Here is a 26,117-nt window from a genome sequence, read left to right on the forward strand (position 1 = left end):
AACACTCTAACGGCAGAAAGTGAAGGGGAACTAAAGAGTCTCTTGATGAGGATGAAGGAGAAGAGTGGAAGAGCTGGCTTAAGACTAAATGTCAAAAAAAGATCATGGCATCCAGCACCATTACTGCATGGCAGATGGAAAGGGAAAAGGTGGAAGTAGTGAGTGACAGATATCCTCTCGGGCTTCAAAATCACTGTGGATGGTGACTGCAGCCTTGACATCAGAAGATGACTGCTTCTTGGCAGGAACGTGATGACAAACCTAGTCAGTGTGTTGAAAAGCAGAGGCATTACTCTGCAGACAAAGGTCTGTATAGCCAAAGCTATGGTCTTTCCAGTGGTCACGTACAGTTGTGAGAGTTGGACCGTAATAAAGGCAGAACGCCAAAGAATTGATGCCTTTGAACTGTGGTGCTAGACAAGACTCCTTTAAGTCCCTTGGACAGCAAGGAGATCAAACCAGTCAATCTTAACGGAGATCAACCCTGAATATTCACTGAAAGAACTGATACTGAAGCGGAAGCTCTAGTATTTTGGTCATCTGACGTGAACAGGCGACTCATTAGAAAAGTCCCTAGTGCTGGGAAAGATTGAGGGCAGGAGAAGAAGGTGTCAGAGGATGAGATGGCTGGACGGCATCACTGATGCAAAGAACATGAACTTGGGCAAACTCCAGGAGACGGTGAGGGACAGGGAGACCTGGCGTGCTGCGGTCTAAGAGTCGGACACGACTGAGAGACGAAACAACAACAATAATTAGTTTCACTTATAAAAAATATGGCTACTGGAACTTAAAATTGCATATGTGGCTCACATGGTATTTCTGTTGGACAGCATGGCTCTGAGACTTACAAATCTGAGTGAAAATTATGGCCTCTCATCTCCCTTTCTGTGTGCCTTGAGCAAGCTAAGTAAACTGGCTGAGCTCAGCTAATATCGTAACAGCACTGACGTCATAGAGCAGACTGGAGAAATAAATAAGATGGCATGTTTAAACCGCTTATGTCAGTATGAGGAATATGGTTATCGTAAATAAACTCTGGCTGGTGTTATTTTTCTTTCTCCTCCCCCACGCAGAGTACATTCCAACCCCTTGGGCAGCCAAAGGCAGGCCGGTTGGAACATCACTGGTGAAGTTGCTTGTGCCCCCTGATCCACCGCCCCCGCCCCGGGCACAACACCCTTATCTGAGTCCCCACACTCCCCTGGGTTGGCTGATACCTTCAATCTCCCTGGAGACAGCTGGTCATACTGCAGGGAGGCTGGGTGGCATCACTGCTCTGTGACCCAGTCTCCCTCCTGCTCCCAAAAGAACAGTCTCTTCCACCCATGGGTGGTTAAGATACTTCTACCGTGAGCGTCTCTGGATGGACGGGACGAGGCAGCAACCTGCTGGTCATGGGCACCAGCTCAGACAGTAACTGAGGTCATCTCTGGGAGGCTGTCACCCCTTCTTCTTCCCCTCCTCTGCTATTTCTCTGTTTCTGCCACTGGAGGTGTGTGTCTGTTCCTTTGGGAGGGGGAAAGCAGAACCCTGGCTGCCAGGCGTGCAAGTGGGTGCCTTGCTCTTGTGTGCAAGTGCAGGTGTGTATGTGTGTGACCATGAGGCTGTCACTGGGTATGTAGGATGCCCCTGTGTCTGGCCGTGTGTGCATGTGGGTGTGTGAGTGAGCGCTGTGCGTCCTCATTCTTCTCCCAGCCCTGCCCCCAAGCCGAGCAGAGAAGGTGACCTTGAAGAGATCACAAGCAGTAGCAGCACCATGGCCTCAGCTGCTTCCGTGACCAGCCTGGCAGATGAAGTCAACTGCCCCGTCTGCCAAGGGACCCTCAGAGAACCGGTCACCATCGACTGTGGCCACAACTTCTGCCGAGTGTGCCTCACCCGCTACCTGGAGATCACCAGCCCGGACCCCGAGGAGCCCCCGACCTGCCCACTCTGCAAAGAGCCTTTCCGCCCAGGGAACTTCCGGCCCAACTGGCAGCTGGCCAACGTGGTGGAGAACATCGAGCGTCTCAAGCTCGTGTCCCAGATGGACTTAGACGAGGAGGATGTCTGCCCAGAGCACGGGGAGAAGGTCTACTTCTTCTGCGAGGACGATGAGATGCAGCTGTGCGTGGTGTGCCGGGAGGCCTGGGAGCACCGCGCCCACACTGTGCGCTTCCTGGAGGATGCAGCGGGGCCCTACCGGGTACGAAGGGGAAACTGCGGGCTTTCCGGGGGTGTGTCTCGAATGGGACTAGACTGAAAGAAGCAGAGCGGAGGGGTGGATAATTTGGGCCACTCTCTATTTTATCATCAGCCAGGCAATAGACCCAGGTATGCAAGATCATGTGTTTGTGTTTTAAGTATGTCCTATATTGTTTCCTTATGGCCAACACAGAATAGTAGCTCAACAAATACCTGTTGAGTGAATGAGTCACCAAAACACGAGCATGTGTGTCTGGGCCCTGGATCAGTCAGGTGTGTCTGAGGATGTCTGGGTTTGCACTTGAGGAAGTGATTGCATAGTGTGTATTAGTATTAATGTTTGCACGTTTCCCAGTGGGTACAGTGTGTTTGGGGGGATCTGACAATTTGAGTGTGTATGTGTAACTGAGTGCTCATGTTTGTGAGTAAATGAGTGTTTACATATATGCAGGTTGGGTAGATACATATAGTGTGTAATTTTCTCCGTCATTAAATGACTGTATGCTGCTTTTAGTTGTTTATGCATCTTGTTTTATTACAAGTAGGTGTCTGTGTTCATGTGTCAGCTAGTTAATTAGCATGTATTGGTAAGAGTTCTAAATATATTTTGCAGTGTATTTTTATGGCCATTTATATGTGTATAACTGTTCCTAACTCTTCTCTAAAGCAAGAAATTTTTTGTTTGTTTGTTTGTTTTGGGAGGGTGTTTTGGCCACATCATGTGGCTTGTGGGATCTTATTAATAGTTCACCAACCAGGGATCGAACCTGTGCCCCCTGCAGTGGAAGTACAAAGTCTTAACTGCTGGACCACCAGGGAAGTCCCCAAGAGCAAGCAGTTTTTAAAACAAATCATTGATTATTTTTTGCATCATCCATGTTTCTTGTTCCCTCCAGATCGTACTCAGAAAGTTGATTCCATTCATAACAGAAGTTGTTCGGAGGTATTCCTTTTGGGAGATGTGAAAAAGTTAGGATAATTTCAAAGAAGGGCATATCAAATTCAGGACAGACCCTAGATACCATTTATTAAAGGCAAAATAATTTAGAGTGTGTTTAGCCTGATGACAGGGCTTCCCCGGTGGCTCAGCAGTAAACAATCTGCCTGAATGCAGGAGACACAGGAGATGAGGGTTCAATCCCAGAGTTGGGAAGATCCCCTGGAGGAGGGCATGGCAACCTACTCCAGTATTCTTGCCTGGAGAATCCCATGTACTGAGGACCCTGGAGGGCTACCGTCTGTTAATTTGCAAAGAGTCAGACAAGACTGAAACGACTAAGCACATTCACACAGCTTGATAACAGGAAGGCTCAGGTGGGAACATGGAATCATAGCCTATAATGGCACAGATTAAAGGGGGAAAGCCCTGATCAAAATTCTTGGAGAGCCAAACAAGAGGAAAAAGACCCAAAGAGAGTCAGCTGTTAAGGACAATAACAGCCCAAGCTTTGTCAGCTGAGACCCAACTCCTTCCGTTGGGTCACTCTATTCCAGGAGACAGAGATGACACTTCTTAACAAATCATTGTTTCCATCTTAAATATTTTTTAAAAATTAATTGAAGTATAGTTGATTTATAGCTTTGTATTAGTTTCTAGTGTACAGCAAAGTGATTCATAATTTTTTCAGACTCTTTTCCATTATAATTTATTTCAAGGTATTGAATTTGGTTCCCTGTGCTGTACGGTAGGTCCTTGTTGTTTATCTGTTTTACATATGGTAGCTTGTATCTGCTAATCCCAAACTTCTAATTTATCCCTCCCCCACCTCCATCTTAGATATTTTATGCCCCTTCTTTCCAGGAACAAATACAAAAGTGTCTTGAATGTCTAAGAAAAGAGAGAGAGGAGATTCAAGAAATTCAGTCAAGGGAAAATCGAAGGATACAAGTCCTCCTGGTGGGTCATCATCCCTTCCTTAGCCCTCTTGCCTTCCTCTGGCTCCAGTGCCTATCTGAAATCAAGGAAACATCACATATAGTGGCTTTGAAGTCCTTCTGAGTTTGAATCCTGAAACAAATTAGCTCTGTGACCTCAAACAGCTCTCTATGCTCAGTTTATTTTTCTGTGAAATGAAGATTAAAAATTGTCACTATCTCACTGAATTTCTGTAACGACTGTCCCTTAGTGACACGCACATTGTGTGCACTTGGTAAACGGCAGGAAGTTGGGTGTCCTCACCCCTTCCTTATATCTCCTCCCGGAAGTGGCAGGGCAGGTGGAAAGGAAACCAAGTCTGTCCGGGGACCTGGAGACTAGGGGGCTCTGACTTTACCACCAAACCTTGGAAGATGTGGATCTGGGCCAGGAGGAAGACGGGAGTGAATCAAGGAAAAAGAAGGAAAAGGAAGGGGAAAAAGAGGAGGAATAACTTCCTGGCCTCTTTCTTCTCCTGCCCTCTCAGACTCAGGTGGCCACCAAGAAACAAAAGGTGATTTCTGAGTTTGCACATCTGAGCCAGTTCCTGGAAGAGCAGCAGAACATCCTATTAGACCAGCTGGAGAAGCTGGATGAGGACATCCTGAAGCATCGGGATGAGTTTGATGTCCTGGTCACTGGGGAGATTGGCCGGTTCAACACCCTCATTGAGGAACTGGAGGAGAAGAAGGAGAGGCCGGCGAGGGAGCTCCTGACGGTGAGAGCTGAGCCCCGCCCCACCCACCGTGCTGGCCTAGGCTTTGTGGCATCTTTAGCACCTGAGCCATCTCTTCTTCACTCACAGATCTGTGTACCCCAAGTGAAAGATGGGTCACAGGACCACAAGTTCTGAATTCTAAGAATCCTTGCTTCCCCTAGAGCTCCCAGGTCACTTTGCTCTGATTGTGGTCTCTTCATCCTACCATCCATTCAGATAGGGAAGATGCTTTATTTATCTCACAAATACTTTATTTATTTGTGAGGATCCCACAGTAAAATGCAAGTGAAAGTAGCACTTTGAAAAGCATCAGGCACTAAGCAAACAAATGTCAGGTGCTGTTTTCAAGGCAAACCATTCTCTGTGTCACCACCCCCCAGTCAGGAAGTTCTTTCTAGTCTATTTCACTTTGTCTTGCTGGAGGAGAGATACTGGGGTCCCAGTATGGCATCACAAAGGCAGCATGACTTAGGGGGACACACTTGGGATTGAGAAGCAAGTGACTTTGGGATGGGACTTGTCTTTGCCTCTGAGGGCCAGGTCACTTCACTGTCTGCATCTTATAAAATAAAGGAGTTGGGCTCCAAGATCCCTGAAGCCTCATAAACCCTAAAATGTTGTGACTCCATGGATCTGGTGTCCTTTTCTATCTAGGGCTGAGAATACAGTATTTTTGTCTTTTCTTGTGGGAAGGAGAAGTGGAAACCAAGTCTCTGCTTTCTCTCTTTTTCCTAGGATATCAGAAGCACTCTAATAAGGTAAGTTTGTCTCTTCTTTCCCCACATACATAGACAGACAGGCACTACACACCTGGTTATTGCCAAACAAACATACGTTCTCACATTACAGATAAAACTCACATGTAAACTTTCACATCCTCAATTGCATTTCCACGTATAACCATAGGTACACACCCAGCATGGCATTGCCCGAGAGTGGGCAGTGAGGAGAGGAAGGGGGTCCATCCTAGAGGAATGATGTCTGCCCATGGGGACTAGCACCTCCAAGCTCAGTTAGAAGAAGATGACCAACTGAGTCTGGGGGCATCGCTAAGGAGGATAAATCCCAGACCCCGCCATTTCTGTGCCCCTAGATGTGAAACCAGGAGGTGCCGGAAACCAGTGGCTATATCTCCGGAGCTGGGCCAGAGGATTCGGGACTTCCCCCAGCAAGCCTTCCCGCTGCAGAGGGAGATGAAGATGTTTCTGGGTAAGAGGACCCCATGGAGCACAGGTGGCCATGAAGCCTGGGCTTACGAGTGGCCTCCATGCCCTGCTTCCCTACGTTTGCGTGACCTTTGACAAGGCTCAAGCCTTTCCAGTGCCTTGTTTTCCTTATTTGCCAATCTTTATAAAGTCTGTTTTCAGAATAATGTGACAAGGAAGTGAGATAAGAAAGCTGAAGCTTTCCAGAAAAATTTAACTATTTTGAAAAATAATGAAACCGATCTAACCACTTGTCATGAAGTGACATGTAAGATAATGATTAACAAAACTAGTCACTGTGAATAATTTAAAAAAAGCCATAGGGGCATTTGTAATATATAATGAGTTTTTTTTATAATTGTTAATTAATAGCCACTGAGAGTATTTTTCTGTGCCCTGTGGTAGCTGACTTCCCTTCCTCCTTTCCCTGGCTTTCCCCCATCCTCCACCCCATTAGGCTGGTTCTCAGAGTTGAACTGCCCATGTGGGGACCATGACCCCCTTTTCCGAGACAGGGAGTGGTGATAGGTGAGGGAATGGAGGGTTTGAAATGAGAGTCAGAAAAGTGGCTTGCTGCCAACACCTCCCCCTCATCCCATATGACATCATGTATGATGCCACCTAGTTCTAAATGACCTGCCCACAAAAAAAGTCACCTTAGAAGAGTTTTCCCCTAAGTCCACTTCCTGCAAGTAAGTGGCCTAGCAGAGAAGGAAATTTTACTCTCGTCAAAGGCTGACCTTTGACTCTCCCCTAAATTATTTCCAAGCAGAATGAGAAACAAATTAACCCACTTATCTGTTCATTAAGTAGATGTTTCTTGAGCATTTACTATGTCCTGGGCTCTGTGTGAGGCATTGAACGTAAACATGGTCTCTGCCTGCTCAGAGCTAGACAGTGAGGCTCAACATGAAGTCCCAGCTTGCATCAACATGCCCTGGGAACTTGCCAGAAATGCAAATCTCGGCCCCACCCTGGGCCACTTGAATCAAAAACAAGTGCTCCGGGGGCTCTGATGCAAGTTCAAGTTCAGAACCACTGGTCTAGAGGGTTCCACCTGCCATTCTTCTCTTTGTCCCTTCCCTTCCTGGGGCCTCAGTTTCTTCATCAGTAAATGTTCTGTGGTTTTGTAAGACTAATGAAACCGCATCTTGTTTTACTTCCTCTTTACAGAAAAACTCAGCTTTGAGTTGGATTATGAGCCAGGTAAGTTGCCTCTGTCAGTATGGGAGGGAGTGAGGAATCTAAAGTTGAAAAAGACGGATAATTTTGCTGGGTTCCACACTGGAAAATGTACTAGTCAAATACATATATATCATACATATATATATATATATATATATATATATATATATAAATGTACACACACACATAATGTCACACATGGCAGTGATATATGTCACTGCCTTTATAAGGACTGCCTGAGAACCATGAAGAAGGAAGACGCACACACTCATACCATGTACCTGACAGGAAGTTCAGGTTCTGATCTGCACTTGACAAGATAGAAAGATTAAATGAGCCTGGGCCAAGGTCTATCGGGAAGGGCTTCCTGGGTGAGGGGAACTTTGATCTGGATTTAGAATAACATTCTTAGAATTGTCAGGACCCCCCCACTCTCTCTTGGGTGTTGTTTCATGGATGATAGGCGTGCAACCTGTGGGCAGGAAAGGAATAAATTCTGGACCCCTCTCAAGGCCATTGTTCCTAGTCTATCAGCCAAAGACACTGGGAAGTCGTGGGGTTCTTGGAAGTGACTCTAATTCATGGACATATCAGAATTCACGTATTTGTCTCAACTTATGGATACTAAAAGTAGCACTATGCAGAGATCTGCAGAAGTTTTGATGTCAAAAAGTGGCCCTCAGACAGCCTGATTGTAGATTCCTGAGGCAGAATGAATACCCCGTGGGTGAGTCAGGGAGCCTGACAGGAGCGAAGAAGACTGAGTATATGAGTCATATGCACCCAGGGAGTGATCATGAAGTTTGGACTGGGGGTGGGGGGATGTCCCCGCCCTCTGAGATACAGGAGGGATAGGACGTGATGTGTCAGCAGAGGAAATGAGAGCAGGCACACACAGCTCTGGGCGTCAGCCAGTTTGCAGGCGGCAGAAGCTTTTCAGGGGACTGCAGAGAACCAGATGAGAGCCTGCATGTCCAAACTAACACACTAACCAACTGACTAATGCTGTGGCCAACATAGACAGCATATTAAAAAGCAGAGACATTACTTTATCAACAAAGGTCTTTCTAGTCAAAGCTGTGGTTTTTCCAGTGGTCATGTATGGATGTGAGAGTTGGACTATCAAGAAAGCTATGTTGGAGAAGACTCTTGAGAGTCCCTTGGACTGCAAGGAAATCCAACCAGTCAATCCTAAAGGAAATCAGTCCTGGATATTCATTGGAAGGACTGATGCTGAAGCTGAAGCTCCAGTACTTTGGCCATCTGATGCAAAGAACTGACTCATTGGAAAAGTCAGCATCAGTACCACCCTGATGCTGGGAAAGATTGAGGGCAGGAGGAAAAGGGGACGACAGAGGATGAGATGGTTGGATGGCATCACTGACGCGATGGACATGAGTTTGAGTTGGCTCTGGAAGTTGGTTATGGACAGGGAAGCCTGGCATGCTGCACTCCATGGGGTCGCAGAAAAGAGTCAGACACAACTGAGCGACTGAACTGGACACATCCTCTGAAGCAGGTGTTAACAGGTTCAGGAATCATTTACGGATTGTGCTAAAATGCAGATTCCGTCTCAGGTGGTCTGGGGTGGAGCTTGAGAGTGTCACTAGCAAGTTCCCAGGAGATACCCATGCTTCCTGTGTTTGTAGGCACTCTACACGTTGTTGGGAGTAATGCTAACGTGAATGCCAAGGGGAGTGGTTAGACCTTTCTTGAAGGTGATAGTGTGTCTGCTGACATCTGCATCCCTTTTGTTTTCCCCACAGCGCACATCTCTCTAGACCCCCGGACTTCCCACCCCAAGCTCCTGCTGTCCGAGGACTACCAGCAGGCTCGTTTCTCCTACAAGTGGCAGAAGTCGCCGGACAACCCCCAGCGTTTTGACCGTGCCACCTGTGTCCTGGCCCATGGTGGCTTCACAGGGGGGAGACACACGTGGGTGGTGAGTGTGGACTTGGCTCACGGGGGCAGCTGCACCCTGGGCGTGGTCAGTAAGGACATCCGCCGGAAGGGGGAGCTTCGGATGCGGCCAGAGGAGGGGGTGTGGGCGGTGAGGCTGGCCTGGGGCTTCGTCTCAGCCCTGAGCTCCTTCCCCACCCGACTGACCCTGGAGGAGCAGCCCCAGCAGGTGCGGGTGTCCATCGACTACGAGGTGGGCTGGGTGACCTTTGCCAACGCCGTCACCCAGGAACCCATTTACACCTTCACTGCGTCCTTCACCCAGAAGGTCTTTCCTTTCTTTGGGCTCTGGGGCCGAGGGTCCAAGTTCTCCCTGAGCTCCCAAGAGGGTGCAGCTACCCTGTCCTAAGCACAGGGCTCAAAGAGGGGACCTAAGGACTTGACCCTGGCTGGGTCACCTGAGATTTGAAATGACTGCTTTAGATGATGTGGTAAGAGTCGGGACTTCGGAGAGGGACAAGGTGGGATGAACTTCAGTCTGCTGATCAAGCCCTTTCCTCAATGCCTGGTGGATGGGACTCAGACTACTGCTAGCCCTCCTCACCACCATCTCCACCAGGCACAGAAGCACTGTGTAAGAGGAAGGAATACTGGATTTGAGCGAGGAAGACTTGGGTTCTAGACTCAGCCTTGCAATGAATTATACGATCTTAAACTAGGCATCTCACCTCTTTTCATCTTGTTTTCTCCCCTAAAATATTAGAGTTCACCTACTCATATCCTTAGGAAATATTTGTTGTGTGCTAATTATGAGCCAAGCAGTATGGTAGCCACTGGTGACATGAAAGGGAAAAGAAAAAAACGAACAAACAATAAAACCCCCACAAAACTTGTCCTGTATCTGAAGGAGGTCATGAGAAGAGACAGTGACCTAAGGAGGAAATGAGAGCACAGTGTTGTGATGGGAGTCTGATCTGGGCACTAGAACACCCCAGAGGAGGGGTATAACCCATTAGGAGGCAGGAGGTGAGTCAGGGATGGCTTTCTAGAAAGGGGAGTCTAAAAGATGGGTATCGTGGTCCAGTGGTTAAGACTCCATGCTTCCAATGCAGGGGGTGTGGGCTTGATCCCTGGTCAGCAAACTAAGATCCCACATGCCTCAGAGTGTGGACAAAAATAAAGAAATAAAACCAAAAGATGATTATAGTGAATGAGGAAAAAAGGGGGAAAAGCATCTTAGGGAGAAGGTGTGGCAGAGAAATGGATGGATGATCTGTGACCCATGGGATACTGGGTCATTTGCACTGTCTTCATGAGCTGATTGCTCATGACACCCACCCCTGACACCACTCAATGCCTTCTTCTGGCTGCGATGAAAATGCAGGGCCTTGGTAGGAAGGGGTCAGGGAAGTTGTGGACATAAGCCACAACCTGAGGTCCACACTCATCCTCTGGAAAATCAGGAAAATCCTGTTCCTGATCTGTTGATCACCATCTGACATTGAGAAATGAGACGAAAGGAATAAGACGGTGAACAGGAATGAGTCCCAAATAGCTCAGCTGTGGGAGCAGAGATAGCACTGTAATAAGGTTTGTACTGGGGAAGGAATCTCAGACAGAGGCAGGGGGTGAATTGCCCAAATGGAGTTACAGAGGGGGACCTGTGACTTGTAGCCCAAAGCACTGGGACTGCTCCAGGGCTGGATAAGAAGTGTCATCTGGGGGACTGGGCAGAAGAAGGGAGAGAATCAGGACTTTGTAAAGATGTGTGGTTTTGGGTAGAGACCTTGTAGGGGAGCAGGTTGTATTGGCAGAAGTTATGGCTACACATGGTGTGAAGAAGCTGAGTGTTCATGACTCCAGAAGCCACCCTGCCTGGTGCTGGTTCAGGGATAAGAACTAACACGTGGCTGCCTTGAGTTTGTAAGATGATTTCTGTCATTCCAAGGAAGTTTAAATCCTATGTACAATAAAAGCATTGTCTTATATTTTATTTTTAGTTCTTGGTGGTGTGTCATTTATTCTGCTTAAATAACCTTTCACTTTAATACTGTCTCTGTTGAATCTGCTCAGACATAAAGTAAAACGTTCTATCATCTCCCCATTGCGGCCTCTGGGAGGAGCAAACCATCCAGGTGCAAACTCTAAGGGGAGATAGGCACAGTGTCTTGAGGCCCAGACTTAGAAGTCACCCCAAAAGTTCTGTTATTTACCCTCTTCTTTTTTTCCTCTTTTGGCCAAAAGGCTTATAAGATCTTGGTTCTCCAACTGGGGATTGAACCCAGGCCCATGGCAGTGAAGCTGGCATCCTAACCACAGGACTTCCAGGGAATTCCCTGTTGTTTATCCCCAGTTTAGTGGTGGTTTAGTCACTAAGTTATGTTCTACTCTTGCAACCGCCTGGGCTGTAACCTGCCAGGCTCTTCTGTCCCTGGGATTCTCCAGGCAAGATTACTGGAGTAGGTTGCCATTCCTTCTCCAAGGGATCTTCCTGACCCAGGAATCGAACCCAGGTCTCCTGCATTGCAGGCAGATTCTTTATGGGCTGAACTATGAGGGAAGCCCTCAGTTTAGCAAGTAGAAAACATGGGGAGATCAGGAGTGAGGAATTGGAAAATGAAGGTACAATTGCTTTTCCTGGGAATGTTCAGTATTTCATGTAAAATGTGTAGTCAAAAAAAAAAAAATAGAAAAAGAAAAAGGCACATGTAAGTCCTTATATAATGGTAAAACATACCCCAAGTCCCCAGACCTGGGATTCCACCAAAACATGGATTGTCTTTTTCTGTTTATTTTTCACTGGTTTTAGTTGTGTTTTTAAAAATGACGATTAGCCTCTAGGGTAAATGTGTATGAAGATCCCAGCCTAAACAAGATAGCATTGTAAAGCAATTATCCTCCAATTAAAAAAAATGTATATATATTTAAAGAATACATTAGAACTTAAAGAGAGATCTTGGCCTGTTGAAGGACTTTACATGTATTATGTCACTTAATCTTAGTGACCCTGCCAGGTAGCTCCTATTATTATCTACATTTTAAAGTTAAAAATGCTGAGGTCTGGTGAATTTTGGGCACTTGCTCAGCCAAAATCATGCACCCAGGATTTTGATCTATGTCAGACCCAAGAGCTCTTAGCCACCAGGCTACCTTGTTCAGAAATGGGTCCCCCGGTGGGTGTGAATATTTTATTATTGGGCATGCTCCTAACAAGGGACTTGGATTCAGAAATAGAATTTATATTTCTTACACTAAGAAATAAAACTGCTAGTGAGTGAAAATACTCGTGTTGGTCTATCAGCACTTGCAGGGTAATTGAAGTTCATTTGTTTGGAGTGTGGACTCAGTGCAGAGGAAGTGGATTGATCCTAAAACACGGTGACTTCAAGATAAGGTAGCTCCATGAGCCTCCACACTCTGCTTGTCACAGTCTGGTCTCAAGGTTCCCTCCTCCAGGAAGTGCTGGAGTCCAGAGCCCCAAGCTCCCCATCACCCTCTCCAACACCCTCAGAGGATTGTGCACACTTGGTTTTTTCACAGCTTACACTGTAGCAGCTCTTTCTAGTAAAAGGAATGGCAACTCACTCAAGTTAGTTCAAATAACAGAAAAGTTTATTATAAGATCAGACATGTAAATAAGGAAAATGGGACTTCTCCACCACTAACCAAGCTTCATGGGAAGCTATGGTGAGGGTGCTGGAGGGGACACAAGTAGTTCTCAAAGAAAGAATTAAAGATTTAAAAAATGTTAGTAATAATAACGAACACATATAGAGCTCACTCTGACCAGTCACTGTAAATAAATATTTTTTAATATATTAACTCATCTAATGATCACAACAACCCTATGAGGTAGGTATTATTAATAGTCCCATTTAAAAAAATAGTCTCATTTTATACATCAGACAAGTGAGATGGATGTGGGTTGCGTCACTGTTATTACTCACCCAAAGAAGTGATGCACAAATAATTAATATACAAAGGTACTATTCATTGATCTGTATTCATTATATCATAGTTTCTATGACATCTGTTACCTCACAGTTTCTGTGGATAAGAAGTTTGGGTTCTCTGCTTAGGGTCTCATGAGGTTGCAATCAAGGTGTCAACTGGGCTGGGTTGTCTTCTGGAGACTCGACTGGGGAAAAATCCACTTCCAAGTTCATTTAGGCAGTTGGCAGGATTAATTTTTCGGCAGCTGCAAGACTGAGGGCCTCTGCTTCCTGTTGGCTGAAGGCTGGAGGCTGCTCTCAGCTCCGGGAAGCTGCCTGCTGGCCCCAGAGTCACTCACATCATCAATTCAGCAAGGAGAATCTCAAGAGGGAGAGTGTTAACAAGGAGGCGTCCCATTTGTGTAATGCAGTCCGTGCAGTGTCAGCCCATCCCCTTTGCCATATTCCATTGATTAGAAGCAAGTCACAGGTTCTGCTCACACTCAGGGAGAGGGGATCACACAAGGGTATGAACACCATGAAGGGAGAATCATGAGAGGTCACTGTAGAGTCTGTCCATCACAAAAATAATAAAAGTGCCAGACGAGTGGTACAGATACCAGGTGCTACAGGAGCTCCAAAGAAATGTTCCTTCCAACAGATGTGCATGCTCCACATGCAGATGTGGTCTCACCATTGTGAGCTCATACCATTCAAATGATGCTTCCATTTCAATATGAGATGGTGAGAGATGGGTGCTACCATCAGTTCACAGGAAAACAGAGGTCTTGGGTCCTGACCCCTGCATCGGGAGCCAGAGTACAAGCCTGGTTCAGGAGAGAGGCTATGACTATTGTCCAGGGGTCTGAGGGTCATGCATCAGGTCACAGCTCTGGCGACGAGGAATGGAGGTCATGTTCAGGAGATGGCAGGTCTGAGGGGCCATCAGGCAGACCTAATGGGAGGCTGGACAGGTTGGGGGAAGGAGAGCCAGGAGGGTGAGGTGAGTCTGAGATGAGATGGCCCAGGGATGAACAGGTCAGAGCCGCTGAGGATGGCTGGACAAGTGACTCGTTGATTCTTTTCTCTAAGTTGGGATAAATAGCCTCTAATTGTTCTGGAGCACTCCTAGAAACAAAAAATCCTTCAGTATATTCTGTTGACTCTTCCACTGTCCATGTAGCATGAAGATGCAAGTTAAAGGAACAGTGGAACTCCTTGACCTTGAGAAAGCCCCCACACACATCTAGGTTGATGTGGGTTTGTGTGTGGAAGCACAGGTAGGAAGGGAGATGGGATAGCTCATACCTGTTCAGTAGGTCACCGGCATCCTAGGAGAGAGAAAGAGTGAGAGTCACCATCAGTTCTCAGGTTCCTGTTCCCTCCAAGTCCCCTCTCCACCCCACTAGTGGATGGCACTCGGGACTGCCACCTTGAGGACTGGAGGGGTGCACCCCTTCTGTGTACCCACTCTGCTGCAGCAGCATTGGGCAGCCTTGGACAGGCCACCACCACATGTCACAGAGAAGTCTCTTCTTACACCTCCCAGAGGGATACTACAGGTAGGCTGCCCACTATTTGGGGAGAATTCCAGGCTTTGGAAGGCACCCACGCACCTTCAGCAGGCTGGTGTCCAGTTTCTTGGCCATCCCCTCCAGATCAGTGACCAGGCTGCTGAACTGAAGTAATGCCCTGGAGATGCCAGGAATTCTGGACAGCTCTGCTGACACATCCCTCCGCTGGTCTGGCCGCTGCTGAGCGGGGGCATCCAGCTGTCTTCTGGTTTGGGGTTGCTGCTCCAGCTCAGCCTCTAGCCTGTGGGTCCCATGGTCTGCCTGAAACTCCAGAAAAGGAATTCTGTAAGATCTGATGTCAGAAGGCTCCGCCTAGCCCTCCGCCTCTGAGCATTGAGTGAGAATGCTGATTTCTCAGTCCTCCTCCCTTCGAAACATTGACTCTACCTGTCATGGGTGTTAAAGAGGCAGCCATGTTCTTCAAAAATGCCGGGACACTGTCTCCCCACCTAACACCCTTGTGAACATCCACACATGCATGTTACACACACCCCCAAACCGCCCCCCACACACACACGCACAGACTCTGCTATATCCTCCCACTGCCTTTTAATCCTCTCGGGTCATAACGTGAGGAGAGACCCCACACTGAACTGAGCAAGAGAGATAGAAGGGTAGATGGTCAGAGACAAAGAAACCTATGGTTTACGGAGTAATTTTCAATTGATAGTCTGCTTGTCTCTGATTCTTGCCTTGAACCAGGTGGAGCAGGAATGGCTTTCATTGATCATATAAACCACATGAAGTTCAGAGCGTTTGACTTGCCCCGGGCCACTCAGCCAACAAACCCCAAGACGGAGCCCAGCACCCATGTTTCCAGCCTCCAGGCACTCCTCTTGCAGCAGGCTGCTCCAGACAGACAGATGGCCAGACTGGAGTCCTTCCTGAGACTCTAAGAAACCCACCTGCATCTCCTGCAGTCTCTCCTCCTCCTGAGTTCTGAGCCGCTGGAGTTCACAGATGTCCTTTCTGAGCCTCCTGATCCTGCGGTTGAGTCGTTCCTAGGGAGACAGACATGCTTGATGATGAGACCACGGGGGAGGGTGACGCCCACGGAACACATTGGGGGAGTGGTGGGTGTCCTGATCCCAGGATGAGGCTAAAGGAAAATTCTGCCTAAAAAGAGGCAGCTTTCTATGTGTCATCCTTGGGGGAAGAAATACAAGAGTTTATTTAATGGATAATGATGGTGAAAAGAGGTAGTTTGGGTTTTTTTAAGCCTTAACTATACAGGAATAACAGATAGTAACAGAATCTTTTCTACTCTGACTTCAGGGTGTTTTTCTCCCAACACCTAAAAGTTTTGTGCTGATCACTGGCAACTCTTACTACTTCTCATTAACAAGTGAAGCCAATCTAGTGAGAACTGACTTAGGAGATGCAAAGCCTCTGGTACCACTCCCCCACCCTGGCTGGGATGGACAAGAATCCTCTCTTAGAGGTAAACCTGTAGCCCAGGAAGGCATGGGACCTCTCTCTAAATCTTAAATCAGTGTCTGGATGGGTCATTGTGTCCAGGAAACTAAGGATATAATGAATGATATCCGTTTCTAAAAAATTTACTTTCAGGTTTTTGAAAAACTATGTAGGAGGCAAAAATAAACAAAGCTGATACAGATATCAACACAGGCCTTTAATCACTCAAAATGGAAGAAAGGTACAGAGTGGGGGTGACAGCGAAAGATTCTGGAAACAATCTCCTTGTCATCCCTTTTTAGACTGGTGACAAAATGTATTTGCCCTGCTAGATAAAAGGGCGTACAAAGCTTTAGCAATAAAACAGTATGGTGCTGGGGCAAGAACATTTAGAAAATGAAAGAAGAGAGAGCTCAGGGAGAGACCCATGTTTACAAAAGACTTTAAAAAGAAAAAGTACAAAGAAATGAGTCACAGGTATGAAATGTACAGTGTGGAGGATATCGTCAGTAACTGTGTCATATCTTTGTATAGTGACATACTGTAACTAGACTTGTCCTGGCGATCATTTTGAAATGTATAGAAATATTGAATCACTATGTTGTGTAAGAGGAACTAACATAGTACTGCAGGTCAATTGTTCTTTCAAAACGAACAAACAGAAGAAAGAAATCAGATTTGTGGTTATCAGAGGTAGAGAATAGGAAGAGGGTGAATTGGATAAAGGCAGTCAAAAGGTACAAGCTTCCAGTTATAAGATAAATAAGTACTAGAGATGGATGTGCAACACGATAAATATAATCAACACTGCTGTATGTTATATATGCAAGTGGTTAAGAGAGTAAATCCTAAGAGTTCTGATCACAAGAAAGTTTTTTTTAATTTCATATCTATAGGAGATAATGGATGTTCACCTAACACTGTAATAATCATTTTGTTATGAATATACATCAAATCATTACACTGTACATCTTAAACTTTTGTACTACTGTTTGTCAATCATATCTCAATATAACTGAAAGAAAAGAAAATAAAAAGTAGTATATAGATCAGTAAGAGAGGAGACAAAATCTGTAGGAGATGGTGTTGAGAAACTGGCCTACAACAACAGAGAAAAATAAAGCCAAATGCTTATCCAGAACTCTAGATGGATTAAAGACAGCATGAAAGGAAAACTATAAAGTTAATAGAACATAATATTAAAGAATAAATTTGTGGCCTGTGGGTAGGGAAAATTTGGCTTAAATAAAATCCCCAAAGCACAAACTGTGAGACAATGATTTAATTTGATGACCTTAAAAATTAAATATTTCTGTTCAATAACAACACTATGGACAAAACTAACAGAGAAATGACAGACTAGGAGATAATATCTGCAATGTCTAAAACCAACAAGAGACTTATTATATACAAGACATCAGAGGAAAGCCTAGGGACCTCCGTGGCAGCCCAGTGGTTGAGATTCAATGCTTTCACTGCCGTGGGTCTGGATTCAGTCCTTGGTTGGTGAACTAAGATCCCACAAGTCGCACAGTGCAGCCATAAATACATAAATAAATAAATAAAAGGAAAGCCTAGAAATAAATAAGAAGACAGGAAACCAAAAGAAAAATTGGGAAAGAATATGAACAATTAATTTACAGAAGAAGGGATGCCCAAACTCATCAGTGATTAGAGAAATGGAAATTAATACAAAGGAATATTACTTGACCCTCAACAGATTAATAAAAAATTAGACAACGGATAACACCTGGGGAAGGTGGGATGTACGTGGGTGTGAGGACCACACTGCGGGCTGGTGAGAGGTGCACTAGCATAGCATTCTGTTGAGGATCTTGGCCACCGAGGTGTGCTTTCCTCTATGATCCGGTGGTCCCGTTTCTGGGTAAAAATCCCAGAGAATTCCTCACTCAGGTTCTCAGATACTGTGTATGCTACAGCACTGTTTGTGGTAACAGAGTTGGAATCACGTAGAGTCCGTTCCTGTGAAATGGATGGGTAAAATGAGGAAGGTGTCTGCTGTGGAACACTGGGCAGCTATCAGAAACAATGGACCGTGTGACCCACAAAACGTGAACTGATCTCAAATCATGGTAGAATGGAAAGCAAGAAGTAGAGACTTCCTGGTGGTCCAGTGGTTAAGACTCCACGCTTCCACCACAGAGGGCATAGGTTCAATATCTGCTCAGGAGTTAAGATCCGACAAGGGGCCCAGTCGAGGGGGAAAAAAGAAATAGATGAGTCCCATCATGTAATTTTGTTAATTCAATATATAAACACACAGTGCAGCAATGTGTGTTTTGCAAACTGTCTACAAATGAAAATATAACAAACACTAAGCAGTTACCCATGGAGGAGAGAGGAACAGTGATTAAATTAAATGGAACAAACAAAACAAAAACGGGATTTGTGGACTAAAGGTAGAAAGTGAAAGTCGCTCAGTTGTGTCCGACTCTTTGTGATCCCATGGACTATACAGTCCATGGAATTCTCCAGGCCAGAATACTGTACAGACCATGGGAGTCTCCAGGCCATAATACTGGATTGGGTAGCTATTCCCTTCTCCAGGAGATCTTCCCAACCCAGGCATCGATCCCATTGGGGGTGGATCCTTTACCAACTGAGCCACAAAGGAAGCCTGGACTAAAGATAAGAGTGTGCAATTAACTGAAGAGTATGTGTTTCACTAAGTAAATCCGTCTCAACTCAGGTGGAAAAAAAATGGGGGAGAGGGGATTTCGTTGTTGTTGGCTGTTCATGGGGGATATTTTTTTTTCCCCTGTCATTTTGCTTCACTTCCTCTTTGGAAAAGAAGTGTCCTGCATCACTGGAGAGGTAGAGGCTGGAGTTGGATAAGATGACTTTGAAAGTTCTTTCTGGACCTGAGATTCAGAAGATAGAACCAAAGTCAAAGGGCTATGGGTGAGACATCAGCAAGAACATTCAAGCAAACAAAGAGTAAACAGAAGAGACAGTGATGTCACTCAGAATTTATTAAAAATTTGTCACATCACTGGGTGTTACCTGCATGCATTTCCCAGCAGAGAAGGAATAAAACAGAAGGAAGGGCATGTGAATTTCACTCAGGGGCCTCGCTGGTGAAGGTGGAGGCTCAGGTGGGGTGGAGAATTGTATAAGCATGAAAGTTCAGGTCTCACAAAGTTGAAACAAGCAATTAATCTTCACCGTGTTACCCCTTCCATTTACTCTCTCTGGTGTCACAACTACATTTCTTGAAGGAGTAGGCGGTTCTCACTGTCTTCACATCCTCGTGCCTTTTGCTTCCCAGCATCTGCCTTTGCTTCTTATCACTCTTTGGAAACTGCTCTCTCCAAGGTCACCAGTGAACTCCAGGAAAGAGACTTCAGAGGTGCCTTCTCAGGCTCCTCTTCTTTGATGTGATTCTCCCCACCCCATTCTCCCCACCTCCCACACCCTGTCCTTCCTTGACCATTGCGAGGTTGTTTCTTTAACCCGTTTCTTTTGCTGAACTATGTCAGGCTTCAGATTTTATCATAATTTCCTGAAAGATGTTTGTCCTAACAGTCAATCCTATTTCTAGCTGAGACCTAAGTATCTCCCACTGCTCTATTGGCAGTTCAAGCTCAGTCTGGAGTAATCAAACTCAGCCTGGAATAATCAAACTCAGTCTGGAGTAATCAAACTTATCTTCCTATTCCCCACCCTCTTTCACAATCCACTACTCTTGACTGCCATATTTCTGTCCTTGGACCCACTATTCTGCCTGTCATCCAACTTGAAATCTTAGTCATGTTTTGTCTTTTATCTGTTTTACTCCTGTCTGCAAAAGAGTTTCTTATTCAAAGATAAGTCCAAACTCCTTAACCCAATATCCAAGATCCCCCTCTCCCCAATAACCCAATTATGTTTTCTGTGTTCCCTTTCCCTACTTTCTCCCTTTTCTTCACAGGAGCCAAATGGAGTTGCTTGTGGTTTCCCGAACACGCCCCATATAGCCACACCTCTCTTTTACTTCCCTCTGCCAGAAATGCTATCTGTTTCTGCCTGTCAAAGTCAGGCCTGTTCCTGAGATCTGGTTCAAAACATCACAGTCCTGTCTTCTGGAGTAGCTTTAATGAAGAGTTTATAGTCAACTATGAACATTGGGTAAATAAAAAAGGAGCAAAGATAGCAGCAATAAAGATAAATGCATGAAATAATCAAAGATAATTCAGATCTATCATTTACGGTATTCAAAATGAATAAGGTAAAGTCCTTTTTAAAAACAAATATTTATTCATCCAGTTTTGCAGTAAGATAATATTTAGTGTGTGCATATTATGTGAATAAGGTACTCATTAAAATTAAAAAGCAAAATTCTACTAACTTTTATCTTACTAAAATATTCCTCAGGGAGTTTGAGAGAAAAAAGACAAATTGAAAGATAAGCAATGGTTCAAGATCTGTTTTGAATTAATAAATGCTTTTTTAAAGTCTGTGATCCTAAAATGTGATTTCACAATAAAAAAATTTTGACCAAAAAGGGCAGTAAGTAGTGATGAAACATGAGAACCTAGCAACATTGAAAATCCTCTCAAATGACTTACTAACAATATGCATCAAACAAAAAGTGGTTAGAAGGCAAAAAGTTACCTTTCCCTATACAGTCACCAAAAAACCAAAAAGACCAATTTTCAAAAAACATGCTCCTTACAGAACAAGTCCCAAAATATAGATAAGAAAGGTATAGTCTATTATATTTTATGAAGAAAAATGGTGTTGATGACTAAACCTGACAATGTCCACATGATCATACATACAGAAAATGTCAGGAAATTAAGTTAAAGGATATATGAATTCAGCAAAGACTCTCATTTGGATCTACAATGTACCAATTGCCAAAAAAATTACTCTTATAAAATATATGCTGCTGCTGCTGCTAAGTTGCTTCAGTCGTGTCCGACTCTGTGCGACCCCATAGACGGCAGCCCACCAGGCTCTGGTGTCCCTGGGATTCTCCAGGCGAGAACACTGGAGTGGGTTGCCATTTCCTTCTCCAATGCATGAAAGTGAAGTCGCTCCGTTGTGTCCGACCCTCAGCGACCCCTTGGACTGCAGCCTACCAGGCTCCTCTGTCCATGGGATTTTCCAGGCAAGAGAACTGGAGTGGCTACTCTCAATATGAGATTTAAATTAAGAAGTGTAACATCTGATTCACCGACATAAAGGAAAACACTTAGTGATATTAATATATCCCGCTATTGGTCAAGACCATGTAGGCCCATAAAAGTAATAATTCTTAATGTAGGCAACAAATTTAGTGTGATACCAATTAAACTTTCACGGACTTCTCCATCATGCTTAGAAGCATTGCATAAGAAAACCCTTCTGAAAAGACAGCAAGAATATCAGGGACAAAAATTACTATTTGGTGAAGATGCTACTACATTTAAAAATAAATCAATAAGCAGTAAGTATCAAAACTGCATAATAACTTTCGAATAGAAAACACTAAATCCCTAGTTTCAAAAATCAAGTTGGTGCTCCATGCCGCATTCCAGTCCCACTCAGTTTCACTCACAGATAGATTCACTTTTCCAAACTTGACCTACCACAGCTTCACTCTTTTCAAACCTTTCACATCCCCGCCTCTAACCACACAGCTGGTGTTCTTTCTCAAATATTCAATTCAGTTCAGTTCAGTGGCTCAAATCACAACACGTGAGTCTCCTCCCAAACTGCAAGACTCCCTCCCCTTGCAGATGCCTTCTTTCATTCCCCACTGTTTCAATGGAAAGAGTGTGCCCCCTCCCAGCCCAGCATCCACTTCTTTGCCAACGCCCATCTAACTAGATGGCTCAGCATCATTCAATGTACTCTGCAGTCACTTCTTTCTTAGCGTCTGGAACACCACTTCCCTAGCTTTTCTGAAGCCTTGCTAGTGGCTCAGTCCAAGTCCCCCTTACTGGGTCCCCCTCCATCTTACGTCTAAGTGATGGCCTTTCTCAGGACCTTGCCCTGGAAACTCTTTTCTCCCTAGACTCTCTCCTGGGGATATTGCAGCAATTCCCTTAGTTTTAAATATGATTTTTTAAAATTTATTTTATTTACTTTCATTTGTTTTTTTGACTGCTCTGCGTGACTTGTGGGATTTTAGTTCCCTGACCAGGGAGGGTTAGGATGGAGTCCTAACCATTGCACTGCCAGGGAATTCCCTTAAATATTATCTTTATTTTGATGGCACCCTGTCCTAGGTTCTGGGAATACTACCCCAGACTCTCTTTGGAGATTCAGATTTCTTAGCCAGCTGCATATCTAAGATCCTGCTTTGATGTGTCTCAACTTGGACTAGACTTGTCTTAAATGAAACTTGATGTTTTGTTCAAACCTGTTCTCCTCAGCCCTTATCTTTCCATCATCCATCTAGTTTCTCACTCTAGAAACTCATGAAGTCATCTTTTGATTCCCTTCATTCCCTCACCCCACTTCTAATCTGTCAGTAGATGCTGTCAATTCACACTCTAATTATAAACTCTTCAAGTACAACAAGACATTTCCAGATCTGGGGCTCCCCAATCTGAATCTCCTCCTGCCCAGTCTGCCCACTGGCCGCCTTCTCTTTTCCCTGGTCTCAGCACCAGTGCCACCTCCTCCGTGAGGCCCTCACTGACCGCATGGGTCACCCGTTACTCTCCATCTGTTTGTTTTCTTCCTAGATCATACAAGACTTGTCATTTGTTTGATTTCTTGCCTGTCTTTCTTTGGAAAATCCCTGGCAGGAGGGATGGCATCTGACTTGTTCAGCATTGTATTCCTAGCATGCATGGTAGTTACTGATACACTGCAGGAACTTACTCAAGTCTTTCTTAAACAAATATTGCTCTTTATTTACTTCAGGTTCCCTGTCATAATTTAAAGGTAGACTTGAGGACAGAGATTATGAATCATCTTTATAGTTCCAACAATGCCTGGCATGACATCATACGCAAAGCAGACCTGAATAAATCATTGAGTGAGTGAATCGATTTTCCCATATATTCACTGGCCCATCAGCAGGTGGGAGGCCTCCCTCTGCCCTCCTGTGATCCCCCACACTTAGAGGGAATGATGTTAGAACTAGAGAACTTGGCCTCTTTGGTTTTCTGAGTTATTTCTCTCTCTTCCCATAGTCACCCTTGATCTGGACTCCTCACTTTCTCATTCTGTTTCAAAATGTGTTCAAAAAGTCAAGAATCTAAAAGAAAGCTTTGGAAATTCATCCTTCATTATTGGATAGAAAGACACCATGGTGAAAATATGTCAATTTTCCATCCAATCAAATGGAAACTAAATTGGGAGTGGGAGAGGGGGAAGATTGGTTTGAAAAATGCTAAAGCTAATTGGCAAAATAGGCATATATAAATATCCACAAAATTCTGAAAAATAAGAATATTCTGACAGTTCTAAGACCTACCTGACACTAAAATACATTGGAAAAGGACAGTTTTAAAAATGGTTTTACACCCAGGCAGAAATAGAATAGAATAGAGTCAAGAAAATATGCAAGTCTATACGCACCATGGCATACTACAAAGTTGGGATTCAAATCAGTGGGGGACTATGGGTTATTCAGTAATAAATGATGACAGGAAAACTGATTATAATTTGGAAGCTATCTTATTATTTCATCAAAATATATCTTGGATATTCTAAGTTCTTTAAAATAAATGTTGAAGGATACTCGTTGTAACATTTCTTGTGATCTCAAAACAAAACAGTAATGTATAGATAACTCAATACCAGCCAATTTATGGTGCATTCATAGAGCTGAACACCATGCAGTTGTTGAATTCATAAGATCTAAAGGTACTGGTGGGAAAATGAAATAATGTCCAAGATGTATTTTTAAATGATAAAAATGAGTCACAGAAATATATGTAGAGAATCCTTATATGTCTGTGTTTTAGACAGTGTGTTCACACACACACAATTTTTTGAAAGATTTATACACAAAAATCTAACAATGGTTACTTCTAGGTGCCGAGAATAGGGGAAAACAGGAAGAAAGATTTTTAGTTTTGACTTTATACATTACAGTGTTATCTGAATGTACCACTTTGATGATAAAAGTTTTTAAAAATAAGATAAAAATAGTTACTGTAGGAAGGAAGGGAAAAAAGACAAAGGAAGAAGGAAAAGAGAGAATCATGTACTAATTTCCAAGTTTCAATGTATTTACAGGATAATTGGTAACATATGTAAATATGGCTCAGTGGTGAAGAATTCCCCTGCCAAGCAGGAGATGTAAGTTTGATCCCTGGGTTGGGAAGATCTCCTGGAAAAGGAAATGGCAACCCACTCCCGTGTTCTTGCCTGGGTAATCCCATGGACAGAGGAGCCTGGAGAGCTACAGTCCATGGGGTTGGAAAAAAGTCGGACTATGACTTAGCGAATAAACATCAACAAAACCTGATTATGTTTCTGGCCAATATCCTAGTACTATCAATCAAGGGAACCATATAGTCTTAATATTAAAAGGGTTTTGCCTTATTTAGTCCAGCTCCTTCATACTACAGATGAGAAGTGTGAGGAGGTCATGCTTCCTGGGAATCTGATGTCACGTGACAGTGTCTCCTCTCACTGAGGATTCATTGTATTAATACATTGAAACTTTAACATCAGTAGCAAGATATACACAGGGAAATGAAGACAAAGGTCTAAAACAGGATGAAGCAGAAGAAACAAAGACAAGTGTCAGTTATTGAACCTCTATGACATGCCTGGGATCAAGGACAGGGAGTAGAAAGGAGTAACTCGGGGAGGTGGTGGCAGGGGGATAGCAACAATGACCTCGCGTTACCTTGTAGTGGCTGATGGCATTTTCAATGGTCAGTTCACAGTGAGACTTGTGTTCAGGGGTCACCCGGCATTCCATGCACAGAAGACGTCTGCTCTCCTCACAGAACCAGCACACCTTCTTCTGGTGGCTGTCACAGGTATAGCCGGCCCCCAGGACCCCCTCGGAACAGGGCTTCCGGCAGAGGGGGCAGCTGTGGACTCCGGAGGCCGAGGCCTTCTCCAGGTGCTGGGCCAGGCAGGCCCGGCAGAAGAGGTGGCCGCAGTCGGTGCGCACTGCCTCCTTCAGGCACTCCTGGCAGATGGGGCAGACGCCCCCTTCCTGGCGGTCCTCCCGCAGGGGGCCCATGGCCTCCACTGCACGCTACCAGCGTCCTATCTACTAGGGCCTTCTTCCCCACAGGAACTTCGGACGGCCTGCCACCCTTGACAGTCCAGCTAAGGAGGAGGCAGCCCCGGAGAGGCTCAGAAGACACAACTCAGCCCTCCAATTTCAAGCAACCGCCTGCTCTTCATCAACAGAGCGTAGCATGGACCACGGAAATCACCATTCTGCAACAAGTTCCAGAAATACGTCATCTTTCACATTACTCTCTGGTTTCCTAGTCTTTACTAGACATAAAATCACTCTTTTCATACACCTGGAGGAAGTAGGTGATTCAAAGACCATGTTTCCTCTTCAGAATTTTCTGTGAATATTTTTACAGCTCAAAGTTAAGAGGCCAGAATGTCCCTGTCAGAAGCCAGAGCTTCGTAAACTTCAAAGTTGAAAGTCTCTGATTTGCCCTCAGTTGAGAGAAGCTGCAGGAACTGGTCGAGAACCACACTGCGATACTTGAAGGCTCGTGGTCACACTCTAAGAGTTTAGCTACTGCTGTCAATTATGACTTGACATTTGCATCAGCACCTCTGTCAGCATCTCTGTCAACCAGCATCTCTTTCGGGGTTATACAAATTCCACAATCAAAGGGACAGAGAAGAAGAAAAGGACAGAGAAAAGTCCAGAGACCTTTTCCCTTCTTTTCAAACCACCTCCAAAGACCCAAGGAAGAAAGTACTCTCCTGTCCCTATGTCCCTTAAAACACTGCATTCAACTCTCATCCCCTCATCCCCAAGCCTCTTGTCTGATCCTCCTCCAGAAAAGCTCCTCTGGTATCCTACCTCAGTTTCTCCCGTGGCGATTTCAGGTCGTGTCTCACGGTCCAGATCTGGAGAGATGGCCAGCAGGCGACTGGCTCTTTTTAAATCATGCGAATTATATATGCTCACGTGTTAGTAAAAATGGGGGA

General features: G+C 44.9%; 2 protein-coding genes across 4 annotated transcripts; one reads left to right on the plus strand and one right to left on the minus strand.

Annotated features, from left to right (window-relative positions):
- The first annotated feature begins 1,204 nt into the window (after nt 1–1,204).
- Nucleotides 1,205–11,102, plus strand: TRIM10 (tripartite motif containing 10). Its single transcript, XM_086369638.1, has 7 exons — nt 1,205–2,188; nt 3,989–4,084; nt 4,590–4,820; nt 5,556–5,578; nt 5,914–6,029; nt 7,199–7,231; nt 8,977–11,102. The coding sequence occupies exons 1-7, from the start codon at nt 1,760–1,762 to the stop codon at nt 9,516–9,518; spliced, it is 1,470 nt and encodes a 489-aa protein (XP_086225764.1). The 5' UTR covers nt 1,205–1,759; the 3' UTR covers nt 9,519–11,102.
- Nucleotides 11,103–13,093: 1,991 nt separating this feature from the next.
- Nucleotides 13,094–26,074, minus strand: TRIM40 (tripartite motif containing 40). Of its 3 annotated transcripts, none has more exons than XM_086369642.1 (6): nt 25,990–26,074; nt 24,832–25,379; nt 15,521–15,616; nt 14,658–14,876; nt 14,350–14,372; nt 13,094–14,007 (listed from the first exon to the last, which is right to left on the minus strand). In XM_086369642.1, the coding sequence occupies exons 2-6, from the start codon at nt 25,174–25,176 to the stop codon at nt 13,926–13,928; spliced, it is 765 nt and encodes a 254-aa protein (XP_086225768.1). In that variant the 5' UTR covers nt 25,177–25,379; nt 25,990–26,074; the 3' UTR covers nt 13,094–13,925. The 3 variants fall into 3 exon arrangements, with proteins under 3 accessions (XP_086225768.1, XP_086225765.1, XP_086225769.1); XM_086369639.1 differs by having other exon boundaries at nt 13,094–14,169; XM_086369643.1 differs by lacking the exons at nt 13,094–14,007; nt 14,350–14,372; nt 14,658–14,876; nt 15,521–15,616 and adding an exon at nt 17,110–18,014.
- Nucleotides 26,075–26,117: the final 43 nt, after the last annotated feature.

The sequence above is a fragment of the Bos grunniens genome, chromosome 23, assembly GCF_055505025.1.
Source record: "Bos grunniens cultivar Pamir isolate PY7600 chromosome 23, Bosgru_T2T1.0, whole genome shotgun sequence".
Lineage (NCBI taxonomy): Eukaryota > Metazoa > Chordata > Mammalia > Artiodactyla > Bovidae > Bos > Bos grunniens.

Bases quoted from the DNA above. Each gene is read 5' to 3' on its own strand.
- TRIM10 (XM_086369638.1), top strand. From the start codon at position 1,760: ATGGCCTCAGCTGCTTCCGTGACCAGCCTGGCAGATGAAGTCAACTGC. The intron at 4,821-5,555 runs GTGAGAGCTGAG...TCTTTTTCCTAG, and splicing joins CGGCGAGGGAGCTCCTGACG to GATATCAGAAGCACTCTAAT. The intron at 5,579-5,913 runs GTAAGTTTGTCT...CTGTGCCCCTAG, and splicing joins ATCAGAAGCACTCTAATAAG to ATGTGAAACCAGGAGGTGCC.
- TRIM40 (XM_086369639.1), bottom strand. From the start codon at position 25,176: ATGGGCCCCCTGCGGGAGGACCGCCAGGAAGGGGGCGTCTGCCCCATC. The intron at 15,617-24,831 runs GTAACGCGAGGT...CTGTCTCCCTAG, and splicing joins ATGCCATCAGCCACTACAAG to GAACGACTCAACCGCAGGAT. The intron at 14,170-14,349 runs GTATGAGCTATC...TTTTGTTTCTAG, and splicing joins GCCGGTGACCTACTGAACAG to GAGTGCTCCAGAACAATTAG.